General features: G+C 41.3%; 1 protein-coding gene across 3 annotated transcripts in view; it reads left to right on the top strand.

The window, feature by feature from the left end:
* The first annotated feature begins 1,596 nt into the window (after nucleotides 1-1,596).
* The window catches only part of fdxacb1 (ferredoxin-fold anticodon binding domain containing 1), a 42,116-nt gene continuing 24,302 nt past the window's right edge, over nucleotides 1,597-19,410 (top strand). The window contains exons 1-3 of one of the 3 annotated variants that reach the window (XM_039763961.1): nucleotides 2,716-2,743; nucleotides 2,861-2,917; nucleotides 18,591-18,668. Coding sequence is in view for 1 of the 3 variants with exons in the window: in XM_039763960.1 (XP_039619894.1) it covers nucleotides 2,713-2,743; nucleotides 2,861-2,917 (88 nt within the window). In the remaining 2 variants the exon portion in view is untranslated. Of the gene's footprint in view, nucleotides 2,744-2,860; nucleotides 2,918-18,590; nucleotides 18,669-18,995; nucleotides 19,015-19,410 lie in introns of those variants that run through there. The other 2 variants (XM_039763960.1, XM_039763962.1) reach the window with 2 other exon arrangements.

The following is a 19,410-nucleotide window of genomic DNA, read 5'->3' as shown; positions in this document are numbered from 1 at the left end:
TGCATCTTTCCAGTGTGTTTGCATGGCTTAATTTACACATCCCAAAGAAAGGCAAGTTAATCTGACTGGCACCTCTAAGTTCGCCCATATACTCTGAGTAGTTTTGAGTGATTCAACACGCTGCTGATGGACTGGCATCCCGGTCAAGTTTTGTTTCCTGACACATGCCCAATGCTTGGAAAAAATAAATGCAAGATTAACCTGACAATGCTACAGAGACCATCTTGGGGATGGTAAATTTTACCCTCAGCCTGCAAGACAGCAGCGATTCATCTAATAGTCCTGATAAAATTGTGAAACTGTTACTATCAAAGTACTGTATTCAAACTGTCAAAATTGTACAATTGTATTAAAGATTATTGTTTGAATTAAATTATTTGTGCTATTTTATGCAACCTAAATGTGCACAAAACAGAGCAAGACAGTACTGGGCATTGCATATCAAATTTTTTAAAAAATCAACTAATGCAAGGGTTCCCCGGTGCTACTGAGGAAGCAGGTTTTCATTCCAACCAGTTTCTCGCATAAATGCTTCAGTTTTACCTTTCAATGATCTGTTTAATCTGTGTTTTTCTTCTCTTATATTGCATTCAGAAATATGAGCTACTACATGTACTGTACATGTAAACAGAATTCAAAATGTTGCAATTTTTGCTGTATCTTTAAATGTTAATTTTCTTTAATCATATTCTTTTTGATTCACCTTTTCCTGTACAGTTTACTCCCTTAATTGTATCCAAGTACTGGTGATTAGTGATGAGCAGTACAAACAAAGGTGCAAATGACGGAGCCACTATTTGAATGTTACATTAATTTGTGGGCTAATTAGAAATATGAGGCTTAATTTGGAACACCTTAACTGCAGGTGTTCATCCCCACCATCTGCTTTTTAAAGAATATTAAGCCTTTATTAAAGAAACTGTTATTTCCTAGTTTTTGCTATTTTTTGTGTCAATCCAGAAATTACAAAATTAATTTAGTACATTTTTAGGGGCATGAAGCAAGCATTTGTGGGTTTTTTCATTAACTGTTGTGCTTTTTCCTGCTCTTTAAGATTTTGTTCGTTTTATGTTCTGCTCATTTAAACCTTTTCTTATTAATTAGCTCACTCCTTTACTAGTATTTTAGTATTCAGCGTCATTTGTACCTGCGTCTGCACTACTCATCACTAATCGTCGGTTATCTGGATACAAAATCTCCACAGAAAACGTTGGATTAAAAGATATGCGTATAGTAAAAGAAAGTTAACATATAAGGGTATGCCGAAAACGCTGCAAATTGCTTAATTTTGTTTACATGTAAACATACAAGCACGTGTTTCTAAATGCAAAATGAGAAAATATCAATACTAATTAAACTGTTGGATAACTTAGAAGAAAGACTGAAGCATTTACTTGTGAAATTGATTGGAATTAAAACCCGCAGCCACAGTTGCTTCCAAGGACTGAACATGGGTATAATATCCATGATTTCCACACTGTTACATAATCTGAAGTAGCTTATTTCAAAACACAACTATACTGCGACTATACCCGCAGCATTTACTGTCAAGAGACACGTGTTTCTTCTTGGACGCATGCGCGAAATTGTAATCTTCAACGTCACAAGTGGGTAACCCGGAAATTAGACCGAAGAATAAGTACTGTATAATTTAATTAATGTGCTAAAACGAATGAATTCGGGTCATCTTCTAACTGTTCAGCGCCTTCTACAATACTACCACCGTCTTTTTCTCTTCGCTGATCATGTTAGCTACCCAGGTCATCTTTGCCAGTTAGGTTGCTTGTGCGTTCGTTCCGCGCTTGGAGTAATATCGACGTGCTGTCCCAGATGGTAGACGGTGCTAATGGCTATCCCAGTCTGCCATACAGTATAATTTTTACAAATTTAACAGTGTGCAGATTGTTAGGAGTTTTTGTATATTGTTATAATTTGTTTTTCAAATATATTCACAGTTTTTTTTAATTTTTGATGGTCATTATCTAATACATTAAACAATAGCACATTATTTACTCTGCAGTTGGTTAGTGTTGGCAAAAACAGCTTATCGGTTATAATTACGCGAGACCGTGGTGCATGTACTGAGCAATTGGAGAGCTCTCCTGTCAATCTACGGGTTGTCAAACCCTAAGAGCCTCCCCCTTAGTAGGCTGCTCGACTGCACGTGTGGCGATATTTCACATGGTACCTTAACATGAGTTTTTAATTATTATATTCACAATTGAAAATATTGAACTTGGGACACCTTGCATACCGGTAGTAAGATAGAGTGTATGTAAATGTATTTGCATTTTACACTTTCTGAAACGCCTTGTACTCATGCAGTTTTAAGAAAGTATTTTGAAAAGTGTTAAATATTACGGTTAGACCCCCCGGCGAGGCATCGCCTACAGGGAACCGTTACCTGTTATCTGAAGCCCATTCTCCGCTAAAAGAAAGCACGTGCCCGTTACCGGCGTGACAGAACGTGTTCCCTAGCAACCTTATCGAGACAAATTAAACAAGAGTAGCGGATCACGTGGCCAGCCTTCCTCCTACTTTGTGATCGCGGGGAGAAAATCAGTGTCTGCATCAAGAGGAGACTGGGCGTCAAGTTCTGATTCCGATCTGGATTGGCATTTTGACCTTTCATGCAAGAGCGAAATCGCTACAGCTTTTCTGGTTATTCCAAGTTATTGAGGTGTTCCATGACTGGACTTGCTAAGCTTTTACATGAACGACTGCTGGCATCGCAAAGTGGAAGGTACGGCTGTGCGACTTGCACATTATACGTAGCATGCATCGGAATTAGTTCATTTAAGCCATCCAACCTGTTGTTTATTATGGTTGTTGTGTAATGCCAGTTTTTTTTTTTTTTCAGATCAACAAAAAGGCTTATCTAGTGAAGAGGGTAGCAGTGTGTTCAGAATGGACAGCAGTAAGTGATCGCTAATTCCTCATAGCAGATTTTCTAGTGTTAAGTCAATAGTGGCCATTGAACATATGGTCCTTGTGTCTGTTTACATTTCAATTAGCCGAGACAGATCAGCCCCATATAAATATGCATTAGTCCCATCCAGAAGTGAAGTTCTGCATTTTTCTGTTTTCTCTATAAGTCTAGAGAATTTGCTAAGAAAACAGGGGTCCTTTAGGAATCTTTAGTTCCAAAACTGTGTGTTTATTTAGATGGCACTAATTGCTTCCATTTTCATTTTTAGTGTTTAGTTTCCATTGCAGTTCCATTTGCTTTATGGTAGTGCTAATTTTGAGAACCATAAAATAAAGCATTTTTTGCCAGTTTTGGGTTGTAGTGTCAAGAATCAGATTTTGCTGTAGGGTCACTATACATACTATACTGTGTGAATGAGGAAATTGAAAGATTAATTTGGATATGTTGTGAGAATGCGACCTGTGCAACTCCAGGTGCATCAGGCACAACCCACTAGAAATGAGAACAGAGGATAGAATCTGAACATGCTGAATGATTTATGTCTCAGAGCTCCCTTGGGAATTCAAAAGAGTGGGATGAAGGAAACCTGGAGTACACTGCAATATTGTGTTCTCTTTGCAGTCCTTGATTTCTTAAGCAGTTTAGAAAGTGTATGAGGAAATAAATAAGGGAATTTGGGGCACTTACTGTAATGTGGTCTTTGTTGAATGCTGTTGTGGTATAGTAGATATTAGGTATGTGATAGACTGTACTATTAATGGCATTGTATAATTCAAATTGATTGGTTGATATGTTTATTTGCATGATAATAACTAGTTATTTTCATTATAAGTGCAGTGAAAAAAATGTCTTGAGTAGATTTATCTTTTAAAACATTTCTTTGTGTCCTTACTCCATACTTTTGTTAATGCAAGTACAGTAAATGTATCTTGTAGAGAGATTAGATTATGCAATGATCCTAGAGTGTGTTTTACAGTATATTATAAATAAGAAGTTTAATAATAGCAGTATTAGCAAGTTGGCCTTTTTTAGATATGGAAGACCTTGACTAATGAGGCACTTTGAAGAGAAAATCTTTAGCACCGTGTCAAATTTAGTTTTACACATAAAGTACATTAGCCACAAAGGCATGTTTAAAGCTTGTTTTGGCAATGTTGGCTCACTAAAAAGACTGATGAAAACTCAGCTTCGCCATCTGAACCTTTATTTATTTATTGAATGACAGAGCATAGCTGTATGTCCTGCATCTTATGTGAAAATATTTAACAAGTTAGGATTTCAAAACACAGCTGAGGTGTTGAAGTGCAGTATAGTTATGCTTTGCGTGTATTTTCAAATCATTTTCTTTCCTTTTATGTTTGTTAACTTTATAAAGTGCTACAACAGAATAGGATTTGAGATACAAACAGGAGGTCTGTGTTTCTTTGTTGAAAGTAGCAGAAAAGGGACAAAATAAAGGTGCTATAGGAGCAAAATACCAGCAACTAAGGAATGATCAGTATTCACAGTGAGGTGTGTTGTTTGCCTTGCATTAAGGGCTCATTTATACTTCACACTCAGAACGTGTACGCGCACGCATCATGGCTGCCACACGTTCCCAGTGTTCATTTGATGCGTCCTCTGAGCAGGTCCTCAGAAATGAATGCGACGCGTGCGTGAGTTGCAGTACCAGCAAAAAGTTGGGGGGCGCAGTGTGATAAAAGTTGGAATGTGATGTCAGAGTCTCTGTTTACTATCTACATGTGACAGAAAGCCTCTGTGCAGATCCTACGAGATCGATGTGTGTGCTTCGATGTCTGATGAATGGTTCGATGTGGTGAAGCAAAATGCCAACATACAGATGCATTTGTGGTGCTTTTATATTCAAGCGTTACATATTCCCGATTGTAATGACATGATACATTTTAAAAGTCTCACATACCATCTTTTGTGCCGTCTTTTTTTTTTTTTTTGCAACTTCACAACAACAACAATGTACAGCGCTGTATTTGAGCCGCAGAGAAAAAAAATTAAGGATATGGTGAAAACGTTTATTTTTGTGATTAATGTGGAAATTTCGGCTTTAATCTAGAAATGTCCATTTTTAACCTCGTAGTTTACTTTATCGTAAAAGCAGACCGTCGTAAAACCTCATCCCAGTTTTTAATCGCTACGAGCTTCTTGGACTTCCATCCATTTGTCACCTCCTGGGTCAAGGAAGAGCTAAAATGGCTGCTATCAGTTATGATCACATTAGTGATGCATGGATGACCTCTGTTAACAGTAAGCCTAGTCAGTTTTAGATGTGTGGGTAGGGTGAAACATTTTGTCACCATCTACCCTGGACATGTGTCCTTCTGTTTTTAGGTTTGGAAACCAATAAATACAACAAGAGAGGATTCTGTGGTGCAGAAGTCAAAAACCTAGACTTTTTGTTCCTAGTAAAGATTTCCTTAATTTTCTGTTGTAGTTGTTAGATGGGAAGTGTTTGAGCTGCATGCCATCTGGCTTTGGCTTGGTGCCCACTGAATGTGTACCTGTCTTGTCGGGATTACATTTTGCAGTCTGCTTCATTTGTGAGCTGATATGCTAAAACATACACAATTAAACTTATGTGACTTAAATATAGCATAGGAAACATAAAGTGCACTGGCTAATGGCCACTTTATTGGGTACAACTATCTAATATTCATTAGGAACCTCTTTTTCCTCCAGAGCAGTCTGAATTCTTTGACACATGGATTCAACAAGGTGCTATTAACATTCCTTGTGGTTTTTTCCCATGCTGTCTCAATAACATCACCCAGTTACTGCATGTTTTTCAACCACATATTCATGGTGCAAACATCCAATTCTACCTCAAGGTTGCTCAGTTGAATTAAGGTCTGGGAACTCTGCAGGCCATTGTGGAGTAAACTGAAGTCATTGTCATGTTAGTGAAACCAGCACTAGATGATGCAAGCTTTGTGACACAGTGTGTTATTTTGTAGGAAATATCAATTTCAAAAACGGTGGGTTGTGACCATACAGGATGTAATGCTTAGCAGCAGTGTACCTTTGATACAAGGCTGGATGAATACATACATTTACACTGTGTACATCAATTCTGACCTTGTCATCTGCATGTTGCAACTGAGATAAAGATTTGCCAGACCAGGCAATATTTTTCCAATCATCAAGCATCTAGTTTTTGTGTTCATGTCCCATTGTGTTCCTATTTTCTGCTGTTAAGAGTGAAACTCAGCATGGTCTTCTGCTGTTATTTGCCACCAATATCAAATATGTCACATTATGCATTTAAAGATGCCCTTCTGCACACCACTGTTAATTGACTAATAATAGCTTGTCTTTTACCATGAATGATGAGTCTTTCTGTACTTGTTATACCCTTCCAATTAACAATGCCTTTGCCCACAGAACTGCTGTATTCACTGGATCTTTTTTGTTTATCAAACAATTGGTTTTAAACTTTACAGCCTGTAAGTTGTGAAAATCCCATAATGCTAGACAAACCCATATACATTTAATCTAATCAGCCAAATGTTTCAGTAGTTAACAATACATTGTACACAATCTTCTCCCGCCCTTACCTTGCCCCTGCAGTAACTGCTTGTGGAGACATGCATGCAGCCCTAACGTTTACCACACAATTTTGTGCTACGGCACATGTGCAATATCAAAACCAGTACAAGTGGTTTTCTGTTTTTGTTTTTCGCATTATACTGTAAGTTGTATGAATATGAATCACTGCCTTTCAGAACAGGTTGGCCATAGGTGTGTTTTGTGGAATATGGAGTATTTCTTTTAAATAAAAGACAGCAAAACATTACTACTGATTCTGCATAGGTTAGTTGATTTCTTATTATCTGAAGCCTAACAGCCCTTTATATACGATATAAGGTACATTTGAAAAACTAAGGAAATTATACAAAATACTGCAGCAGTAAACAGGGGATATTTTTCTAATTGGTAAACAAGAAACCACTATAGAGAAAACTTTTAACACAAGGCCATGATGCTCACAGATAGAAGCAATTTTATTTATTTTTCATGTACACATAATAATAATACATTTATTTTATTTATATAGTACTAGGGGTCTTTGCCCCCTGCTCTCTTTTCTTGCCAGCTATCGTGCGGGCCCTGCGTGCTAGTCATTTCCTGGATCTGCCACTTGCAACGAATTGTGCTGTGCTTTTGAATAAAAACGAATATCTACTCTGTCTTTGATATCTCCGTATTTCAAAACTGTTATCGCTGACAATTTTTCATGTGTTGGTTTATTATATATGCGAGTGTGATCTTTCGGATTCATACAGAAATTCAAGAAACTTCCTTATCTCTGTTTTTCAGATAAATTTTGTGTAAAGTGCAATGCTTTTGGACGTATGGATTTGTATCCATTATTGGCTGTAGAATTTCTAATACGTCCTATCATTTAACTCGATGTTGCATCGCTTCTCCGTGATCATAAATATAAACCTGACTGAATTGTGGTTTCTTTGAAATTAAACTTGTGGTAGCTCTGTCATATCATTTATGTCCGTATATATGATCTCTTTTCACTTTTCCGTTATTTCACCGAGTAATAATTTCCATTTGTTAGGACTAATGGGATCTTTGCTATCAGTATTTTGAGACTTTTGAATTTTAGTACTTTCATAATCTCTAACCTGCTCTGCATGTGTATCGTGCCAACATTTTTGAGCCTCTTTACTACATACTATTTTATCTTCTACTCTTTTTCTTCTTCTGCTGTTTGTTATTTATTTCCACCTCCGCTTGGACCTGTTAGGTTTTCAATTCATTTCTTGGCACAAAGTCTTATCTCATGGGACATGAAATTGTCTCCCTGAAAATGTCTCGTCTCATCTCGTCCCAAGATTTTTTTATATAATAGAGAGACCTTTTCCATGTGTAAAGTCAGGTCAGGTCAGGTTGGGGGACATGCACTGGTACAGCACGTTGCTGCACCCACCACACAATGAAACAACTAAGGATCCTGGTTGGCAACCCCCAAGGCAAACATGTGGTCCAGTCCCACCCTCTGGAAATAACCATCTATCTGCTGCAGCGAGGAGTTATATGGGCATCCGTTTAGCTTGGTCAAGCTGCTCTGTGAGCCATAACACCCTCGGGAAATCGCGCCACATGGCTGTAGTGCCATAAGTGACACTCCCTCACAATGCAGGTAATGTACCTCTTTCGGGACTCTGTGAGCAACTGCTCGGGTGACACTAAGTCAAACCAGAGGTACACAAGGATTCTCCGAAGAGACACAGTACTGAAGAAGTCTAGTCTTCATCTCAAGTCACTACACAGCGTCCATGTCTCACAGCCATATAGCAATACAGGAACCCCTAAAGACTTGGACCTTCATCCTTTTGCACAGATTTTGGGAGCACCCCACACCCATTTCTAGCAACCTCATGATCCCCCATGTTCTCCCAATTCATCTATTTACTTCATAGTAAGTGTCACCAGAGACATAAATGTTGCTGTAGTGGTAAGTAAACCTCTTGAGAAGGTCAACACTCTCCCCGCAGATAGACACACTGTTGATGGCTGTGCCTAAGAGGTCATTAAAAGCCTGGATCTTGGTTTTTATCCAGGACACTCACAAGCTCAGACACTCTGACTCCTCACTTAGTTTCTCAAGAGCTCCAATCAGAGCCTCCATTAACTTAGCGAAGATTACAACATCATTGGCAAAATTAAGATCAGTGAACCTTTCTTCACCAATAGATGTCCCACCGATGCTTGACCCTGCCCAAAACCCAGTCCATGCAAGCATTGAAAAGAGTAGGAGCAAGAACACACTCCTGACAAACTCCAGTATCAACTGGGGAAAATGCAGAGGTTCTGCCTCCACTCTGCACAGCAGTCACAGTGCAAGTGTACAGACCGGACATTATTTCCAGCACCTTTGTTGTGAAATCTCAGGATGTCCCACAGGGCAACATGATCAACTTAATCAAATGCTCTTCCGATATTCACATTTGTGCTCAATGAGAACCCTCGTGCTTCACAGAAATTCCAGAAGAACAAAAGGGCATATATAACATTGGATACAAATAATGTCTGCATAAAACACTAAATAAATATAAAGGATATACAAGGTATTGAAACAGAATAACAGATAATAAATCAGAATAAAAAACAAAAATATGAATATTGTACGAAAAAGCTGAACAAATAACATAATTTGTGGTACAAACACAAATCTTCCTGAGCATGTAGGCAAAGAGGGTAAGCAGAAAAAAGGATCAGATAGTCAGCAAAATTTAAATACCTTCCTGACAAAATGAGTTTTAAGTTGTTTTTTGAAAGAATAAATTAAGTTGGCTGATCTCATAAATGTAACTAGGTTGTTCCAAAATCTGTTGTGCTATAAAGCTGAAGGCTGTGAAACACCTATAGAACACAGGTTAGTTTGAGGCACAATGAGATTGCCAGAATCAGTTGACCTTGATTGGCAGACAAGAGCATAATGTTTGAGGAGGTTGCTGATGTAGTCTGGTGCAATGCATTGTGAAGCTTTATAGGTTAGTAACAGAATTTCGTAAAACTGAACACTGTAAGACGCAGGGAGTCAGTGAAGGCAGAACAGGAAGGATGTTATGTGCTCGCTATTGCAGGTCTGTTGTAAGGATTCTTGCAGCAGCATTCTGAACCAACTGGAGCTGTGATAACATATTAGAGGGGTCACCTGCCAGTAGGGAATTACAGTAATTGATGCAAGATGTAATAAAACAATGGACATGTTTTTCAGCATTGAAAATGGAGAGGAATGAGTGAACACAGGATATTTTACAGAGATGGAAGTAAGAAAGTTTCTTAATGTGATGAATGTAGATAGAACAAGAAAGGGGGAAATGAAAAATGACACCAAAATTCCTAGCAAAAGAAGATAATCTGATGACATCATAACCAAGGGTGATTGAGAAGGAGCTCATGTTCATAAGCACAGATTTTAGTGCAAATTAGAATGACCTCAATCTGTTACAGTTTAATTTTAAAGAGTTATATTCCATCTAAGTTGCAATTTCTTGGAGGCAAGTTGTAAGCCTAGAAAGCTCTGATAAACTTTCAGTTTTAACACTGCACTAGATCAGTGTATCATTCACATATAAATGATTACCCAGTCCAAACCTACTAGTAATATGGTCAAGGGGAAGCAAATAGATCCAGTAAAGCAGAGGGGCAAGGACAGAACCTTGCAAAATTCTTTGTGTGACCGGCACTGAACTGGACCTGCTGTTGCCAAGACTGACAAACTCTTGCCTTTTCACTGTTCATTACTATTTTCATAAAAATACCACTGTGTAGAGTTAATGGTAACATCAGTCTACACATCATAGGGGTGTGCAGAACAGGAAATCCAAACTATAATTGCCCAGGGTGACTAGCTTTGAAAGTACAATGTTAAATGTGGAGCTAAAGTTTATAAACAGAACTCTGGGATAGCAGCTTGTTTTAGTTCAGGTTTGTCAGGCTGGTATGAAATGTAACGAATGCAGCATTGTTTGTGATTGCTAGGATATTGTACAAACTGGAGGTGCTCCAAAAATACAGTATCTGGAATACTGTATTAAATTTGTCACAACACTACTGTGTCAATACATTTCATTGCAATGGGCGTGAATGCCAGTGGTCTGTAGACAGTTTACTTTTGTTTGGCACAGGGGTAATGTTTTCTTTTTGCTGATGGTGAGTACAACACATTTTTGCCATGACATGTTAAATATATCTCTGGAAGCACCAGGTAACATTTGCTCCAAATGTTTTTGGATGTTGACTCTTTTGAAATTTAGCTTTAAGTCTTCCACAGATACAGAAAAGGATGAATCCTGCATTGCTACAGTCATTTGCATGAGAGGAACTTTGATGTCATGATCAAAGTAGGCATAGAAAGCATTAAGTTCACACAGGAATGAATATTTGTATACAGTTAATAACATATTTAAAGATTTCCCATGTAGCTAAACCTCATTTTGAACTCCCTAACCCTCTGACTCTACCCATCCATTTGCTCAGGTTTACCTTCTGCACAGAACTACACAAACTGGCAAAATTTAGATATATATACAGTATATATAGTGTAAAAGGCGCTATATAGCGCCCGACCCGGCACAGACCACGCAGAGGCAACGTGTACAAAACACACAGGCTTTTATTTTTCTTCAGCTGTGTGACACGTCTTCCCCGTGCCACACAGCCCAAACACAGTCCCAAAGCACCAAACAAAGCACAACACAAACCACAATTCTCCACCACTCCTCCCAGGCAAGCTTCGTCTCCTTCCTCCCAACTCTGGCTCCTCGAGTGGTGGTGGCTGGGCCCTTTTATAGCCCACCCGGAAGCGTTCCAGGTGATTAACCACCTGGTCCTAATTACACTTCCGGGTGGGGCTGAAAACTCGTCCAGCTGGGCTGTGGGAAGCAGGCAGCTCCCCCTAGCGGCCACGCTGGGCCCCAACCAAGCTGTGGAGGACTCCATCTCCCATGGAGCCCTGCGGGCGGTTGGGGAGTCACCGTCGGCCAGGGAGGCTGCCACCAAGCGTCCCGGGCGAGGTATTGGACTTCCCATGGCGGCTCCCCCGGAACATAAGCAGTAGAGGCGTCCCTGCCGGGCATGGGACCCGGCTGTCCTTCACAGTTCCCCTCCCTCAGATGAGGCTTGTGGGGATCATCGGCCTGCCCCGCGAGGGCCGGTCCTCTCCAGGACAGGGAGTCGGCATCCTTGGCTCCACGGCTGCGCCCTGTAAAAACATAATTAACAGGTCTGGGGGTGCTGCCCTGACGTCCCTGCCACTCGGACGTCCTCCTTGGACAAACCCTCCAGACATGACCAGCGTGACCACAAGAAAAGCACAACCGACCCCCTCCAGCTCGACCCTTGCGGGAACGGAAGCAGGCAGGAAACTCCTGCCCCTTCGCCCACTCCGGGGAGGGCTTGTGACGTGTTCGCCCCTCCGCAGCGTAGCCCTCCTGCACTGCCACACCAACGGGCTTACGCTGCAGCTTGTCAGGAGACCCCGACCTCTTTGTCCGGGTCCTCCTCTTCCTCTGGGGTGCACTGACGGTCTGGGTCCCCTTATGGGAAGAAGGGAGACCCTGTGCCGCCTGCACCCCTTTAGACGATCGCGAGACCGGTGCAGGCAGAGGGGACGGGGTTGTTTGGCAGCCGACATCCACCAGCTGCCTCTCCACACGTTCCTCTGCCACAGTATCGGTCCCCACGGCGGCGTCTTGTGTAGTGGGCGGGGCGACCTGGCAAGCAGCACTGATCATATCCGCAGCCGTTGCACTCCACCCACTTTCCTCTACGGCCCAGGCTTCACCTACCTGAACCTCTGTGTCCTGCAGGCAGGAGGCTGACGCCCCCCGTGTCTCCAGCCATTTAACAACGGCCGCCATCGGGGCGCCGATCTTCCAGTCCAAGTCCTCCTTCGTCTCCTGCAAGACCTGAAAAACCTTAACTAAGGACTGCAGAGGAAGGAGAACATGTTTCAACTCCTCTACAGCCCAAAAAAAGTTAATACGTTCGGTCTGCGCTGGACTTGAAGTCCCCCTGTTTCCTCCCACCGATCGCAAGCCAACAAGACCCTGCGGACCCTCCACAGGCCCGTTTGGGAGTCCGAGAGGCTCGGGGAGAAGGTCCGTCAACCCCACCTGCGAACTGTCCTCGGCGGGCGGCTGACACACCCCCTTTACCTGTTTCGGAGAGGAGCTCCTGCTCCTCTAGCTGAGTCACCGCGTCGGGAAACTCCTCCGGCTGACTGGCCGTCCCGAAGGGAAGACACAGCCCTGCCTCGCTCTCCCCGCCGCTCTCTGCGCCGTCACACCACGAACAGAGGCCATCTGCCCACTAACAGGTGGTTCGTCCCTCGGGGTCCAGGAGGTAGGCTGATGCAAACGCGGAAAACCCTTCCCGTGGCCCTTCCCTCTTGAGCCCGTCACCTACCTCCGGTTGCGACCCGTGGAGCGGGCTGGCATGCCGGTGTCTGGAGGCTGGCTTCTGTGTCCGCCCGGCTTTCTTTTTCCCCATTGCGCGGTGCCTGTAGGAGTTCTTTGGCGGCCTCAGTTGCGCTGTGCTGTGCTGCGCTGGCTGGCTTGCTTGCAGCTGCGAGCGCGTTCTCCCAGCGCTGTGCTGCGCGTGTCCGCCGTCAAGTCGTGCAGGCACTTGCCTCGCGCTTCGGCCTCGGTGTTGCGCTCGCGTCGGGAGCGTGCCCTGCTGCAGTCCAAAGGGCGCTCTCAGCGCTGTACTCACAATAGAGCACACTCTCTGCCTCAGGAGTGCGCTCGGTGCTGCGGTGCTGTGTGCGCTCCTGCGCTGAGCTACACGTGCCCCCAGGTGTTGTGCCGGGCCGTTACACACAATTTTTATGCAGGTCCCAGTCCAAATGGACGGGCCGGAATCCTGCCGACTACGCCAGATGTAAAAGGCGCTATATAGCACCCGACCCGGCACAGAACACGCAGAGGCAACGTGTATAAAACACACAGGCTTTTATTTTTCTTCAGCTGTGTGACACCTCTTCCCCGTGCCACACAGCCCAAACACAGTCCCAAAGCACCAAACAAAGCACAACACAAACCACAATTCTCCACCACTCCTCCCAGGCAAGCTTCGTCTCCTTCCTCCCAACTCTGGCTCCTCGAGTGGTGGTGGCTGGGCCCTTTTATAGCCCACCTGGAAGCATTCCAGGTGATTAACCACCTAGTCCTAATTACACTTCCGGGTGGGGCTGAAAGCTCGTCCAGCCGGGCTGTGGAAAGCAGGCAGCTCCCCCTAGCGGCCACGCCGGGCCCCAACCAACCTGCGGGCAGTTGGGGAGTTACCGTCGGCCAGGGAGGCTGCCACCAAGCGTCCCGGGGGAGGTATTGGACTTCCCATGGCGGCTCCCCCGGAACATAAGCAGCAGAGGCGTCCCTGCCGGGCATGGGACCCAGCTGTCCTTCACAATAGGTAAAATTCTGTTACAACAAACTCCCAGGGACCTAAAAAATATTTCGTTGTAACGAAAATTTTGTTGTAATGAGGTTCTGTATTTGTTACTATATTGCTTTCTTTAACTTGTATCCAGGCATTTGCAATCATTTCAATAGCTTCTTTTGTGTTAATTTTAATCTCCTCTTGCCTACAAGTTATGCTGACGAGAATTTTTCTCATTATTATCTTGCCTTAATACACTTTCTGGTTACGAATGATGCCCAAATCCAATGGCTGAAGCACTGCTGTGCAATTGGGTGGGAGGAATTCAACACAAACATTATCTAAATGTGGAAGCATGTTGTGGGCAGCACACTTATAAATAAGGAGCCGAATCATCCTTTTCTTCTTCATATTGTGAGGTTTCTGAACTCTTTTGAGACCTCCACTCCCCACCCAATGGGAATGACACACTGAAGTGCATCCTGAAGCGCGATTGCAGCGTCTGTGGAATATTGTTTGTCTGTTGCTGGGGCAGGGCAATAGGAGGCTCACAGCGGTGCAGTGAAGCGCCACAGAAGCAAGTCATAAAAGATCGGGGTCGCACTATAAGTCCCGGTCTTGCACCCCAAAACACGAGGCTTAGTCTCAGTACTTTAGCAAAACCAGCTTTATTTAGCTTGAAACAGGAATGGTACAGTTATTTATTGTAGCGTTACCTTCCACTCTGCTATACACAGGCACAGCAGTCAGGCAGGGTCATGGCCAGGTCAATGACCAAGTAATCCTGTTATCTGCATTTACAATGTACGTGCTCCTAACCTTGCATCACCCATGGAGATCTTTTCTGTTTACTTTGGTGGAGAGACGCAGCATAGCTATGAGCCTGCTATTGCCCCGTACAGACACGGAGATTGTACTTCGGGACGCTCTTCTGCGTGCTGTCTAGTTAGGGGAGGTCCCAAGAGAGTTTACATTCCTCATATTTTCTTGAATGAGTGCCGCAATAATAGGAATGTTTCTTGAACGAGCATCACTGAACCACATAAAAACTGCTTTTGCGACGTCTTCAAATGCAGCAATTCACGTACGTTTGCAACCCGAGATTTTTCTTCTTTTTTTTTGCTCTGTCTTTCAAAAAAGTTGACAGTCGATGGCGAAATTCCGAATTCACTGGCAACTTCTTTCTTTTTGCCCCAACCGAGAGATGCAAAAAATTAAAGTTTTTTTTTTCTAATATGAACTGTTATCGTTTTTTCATGTCTGCCGTTTCTATAGGAGCATGACAATGAGTTAAATTCCAATGGGTGTTTTTCAACTGTTGACAAGCAATAAGCAAAAGGTATCACTGAAAACCACAGAAAACAAAAAAAGGAAAAATAAAAACTATGCGGAAAGTTCGAAGAAAGAAAAAAAAATTACAATGTTTCTGTTTGGGGATTGTTGTGCACAACTGAGCTGCAGCCACAGAACTAACTGCAGGCATTTCAAGGTCTTTTGTGCACTTTGTGGTAATGAAAGTATCTGCTGAATGTACTTCGTAGTAACAAGATTTCTATAGACTTGTATCATATGGGGAAGCTGTCGGGACCATAAAAATACTTCGGTGTAATGAAAATTTTGTTGTAAAGATATTCGTTGTAACAGAATTTTACCTGTATTTTTTATATAATATATACATATATATATTAAACATTATAATATATATATATATATATATATATATATATATATATATATATATATATATATATATATATATACATTTTTTAATCATCTTTAATTTATTAAAAGCAAGTAATGTTCCATACAATCAAGTCAAACTTAACAAAACTAATTTTAATGCAATGAAAGAGTGGGAGACCAACAGCCAGAGTAAAAATTTTGAGAGTATTAGGAGATCTATAATTTTTTTGCAGATCAACACATTGTTTCCAGTGAAATTACAGTACAAATGTAACCATCCTACATGTTTTTAGAAGTATTTGTATGTAAAATACCATGAGAGAAACTTAAGATAATTTATGCAGGGGAGAAAGGTTAGAGGAATGTGGTTAAAGCATATCAGAGGTTGTGGTGAAGAAAGTGAAGTTCAGAACAACGCCTAACACACTCATTTTATGCATCTTTAAAGTCACCCATTGTTTTTACATATAGGTGAAATCTAGGAGCATAGCTGATAATATTTGTAGATGCTGGGAGAAGTGGCAGAAATTGAGCTTTACACGGTGGAGTCAGCAAACCTAGCCATTACACCATTTTGTTTCTGCTTAGAAAGATTATTTATTTTATCTTTTTGCATAAGAATTGTATCTGTAAAGGGTGGAATGTTTAAGGATTCACTTGATTGGAACTTATTAGCTAATGTCCGGGTCTGATTTCTGTGTGTCAATACCAGTGTTATACAGCCCTATCGATCAATTTAGAATTCTTACAGACAGTGGTAGGTACTCTAAAGTATTCTTCAGCATTTACAGTAATCTCTCCTCGATCGCGGGGGTTGAGTTCCAGCCATCCGCCAATAGCGTCCCTTGTATGAAATCAACTGGGCAAACAAACTGAGGAAGCATGTACCATAAATTAAAAGACCCATTGTCTGCAGAAATCTGCAAACCAGCGAAAAATCTGTGATATATATTTAGATATGCTTACATTTAAAATCCGTGATGGAGTGAAGCCGCGAAAGTCGAAGCGTGATATAGCTAGGGATCACTGTAGAGAGGTAAGATGAATGGAATGGGGAGGTCAGTGTTCACATTGATGGATGATGTTTGCATTTTCACATCAGTATGTAGCTTTCTAAGCGAACAAGTTACTGTTCAGTGATGTACCTAAAAATAGAACAAATCATAACTGTATGCCCATGAATATGTGCAATCCGCACCTCACTAAACACATAATGTATGAAGGATCTCATCTATTGATTCATCTGTGTTTTTGCAAAATTTTGTAAAGTGATTCTCTGTGTAATATCTTGTATCCATGATGCATCTTCTAACTTTGTGGCTTAACAACGGGGCCATTTTCTGACTTCATGTCTGCAGAATAGTTTGTTGCCAAATATTAATACTACTAGACATTAAGCCCGTTACAATAACGGGCACTAGAACAGTACTGCATAAACATTAGTAGGAACAGTCTACATATTAAATGGCAAGGGACCTTGTATGTGGCTGTAATATGCGTCACTGTATTGTGTGCCTGTAATTTTGTCTGACAGTAATACAGTGGAACTTCGGTTCACGACCATAATTCGTTCCAAAACTCTAGTTGTAACCCGAAGTAATTTCCCCAATAGGATTGTATGTAAATACAATTAATCCATTCCAGACTGTATGAACTGTATGTAAATATATATTTTTTTAAGTTTTTAAGCACAAATATAGTTAATAATACCATTGAATGCACAGTGTAATAGTAAACTCAATGTAAATACATTGAATAACACTAAGAAAACCTTGAACAACAGAGAAAACTAACACTGCAAGAGTTCGCACTATAGCCTTACGACCCGCTCACTAAAAACACCTTTTTTTAATGAGTTTTAAGCACAGGGGAAAAAATGAACTTTTGAAAAATCCGTAATTTAATAAACAACCAAGAAAAGTAACATTGCAACAATGCACGTGCACGCCTGTGTGTGTGTGTCTGTCTGTCTGTCTCTCTCTCGCACGCCTGTTTGTGTATGTGTGTGTCTCTCTCGCACCTGTGTGTGTGTGTGTCTGTCTTTGGGTGTGTATGTGTGTCTCGTGTGTGTGTGTGTGTGTGTGTGTGTGTGTGTGTCTGTCTTTCACGCGCCTGTGTGTGTGTCTGTCTCTCTCTCTCTCTCTCTGCACAGGGAATGCACAGGAAGAGACTGAACACGTGCCGTGTGGCCCCGCGCATGCACACTTCACCAGAAGACACACACACGGACACCTGGACGCATACAGGGATTTTATTAAAGAGGATGTGGAAAAGCACATTTTACTTCAGTTTTGAATCGCTTTAAGAACTAGTTATGTGAGCTATTATAATATCACTTAAATGTAAATGTAAAAAGCATTTTTGGATTTTGCCAGAGTAGGGGCACAGTATTTCACACTGCAGACCTTCAGGCCTAAAATCACGGGTTCTAATCATGTCTCAGTTTCAGTTTGTGTAAAGCTTGCACAGTCTTCCCATGCCAGCCTTTGTATTCTTTAGGCACTACCCACAGATGTACATGGTTTTGAAATGACACTAAATAGAGTATCATCACATCCAGAATTCATTTACACCTTGCTCTTACTACAGTTGGGATTCACTTCAGCACCTGTGACTATGGACCATGAAGTTAAGGAAATTGATTAAAGTGTCACTCTCAATGTGACATTATTTGACAGAATACAGTAATTCTGTGTCCCACTGTAATCATGATATGTAATGTATGGAGTTTCTGCTAAAATTTCTTTTTTAGCGCTATTGAATACTCTGTTTTATGCTCCTGATAATTTTCCCTGTATTACATAATGCACAGAGCTGTACTTCAAATACAACTTGATGTTGCTTTTGCTTACCAAACTGCACTACATTTAACTTACAGTACCTAGTTAATCTTCTGTGTACAACATTGAGAAAACTGTAATGTAAATTCTATATGGCCTTATTGCTTACAGGAGGAATTTCAATTTAATGTATTCTTTGTCTACTTCTTATTGCCTCCATCACAGCCTAAATGCCATAACAGTGAGAGGCTTAATTATTTCCTCTTTGTTTGCTTTGATAGTAATGGAAAGTGAAAGTGGACTGAAAACAATACTCAAGTCAAACAATCCAACTTAATGTGGCTCAACTACGGAAAATGGCAAGTTTAACCAAAGTCTTTCACACATCTCACAATACTAATCTAGAATTGTTTGGGTTATAGCAACATGAGTAATACTGCATTACTTGATTTTATGACTAGAAGATTTCAGAAGTTATTTTTTTGAATGGGTGAAAGGCTCAGTTCACCTTACTAACACATTGGTCTGTCCTGCTGTCTGGAAACTGAGTCTGAACCACATCCCAGTCATTATCTGTGCAGAATTTACATCTTCCCTATAATGTCTGTGTGATTTTTTTTTTTTTTTTTAATTTAGGTAATCCATTTTTTTTCCAACCTCGCAGCAGGTTAAGCTAACTTACAACTCTAAAGTGGTCCTTTATATGTGAGTATAGGTGTGTGTGTGTGCTTTTTGTCTGGAGTAGATTGGTGCTTTATTCAGGGTTAGTCCTGCTTTGTAACCAGTACTGTTGAGATATGTTCCAGCTCCTCATGACCTTATATTGTAGTAGGAGTACCAGGCAGGGCATAATGAGTATTATAAAATGACATGACCCATATGGTTGCATCAACCAAAGTGTTTTCCATGTTATTTTGACTTAAACTGCATTTCTGCCATGTGCCTTATGTGCTGGAACTGTTTTGAGCAAGTTCCTAAGAAGCCGTTGGTGGTTTGACCTACATTCATTCTCCGCTTGTGTCATTTCTGCCTTCCTAAGATGTGGTGTGAATGAAAGGGGGGTGGGAGTGGAAATGTTATGTTGACAAAGAGAACAAAATT

The sequence above is a fragment of the Polypterus senegalus genome, chromosome 9 (genome assembly GCF_016835505.1).
Source record: "Polypterus senegalus isolate Bchr_013 chromosome 9, ASM1683550v1, whole genome shotgun sequence".
Classification (NCBI taxonomy): Eukaryota; Metazoa; Chordata; class Cladistia; order Polypteriformes; family Polypteridae; genus Polypterus; species Polypterus senegalus.
The sequence above is the reverse complement of the archived record's forward strand: the minus strand, read 5'-3'. Positions and strand labels throughout refer to the sequence as shown.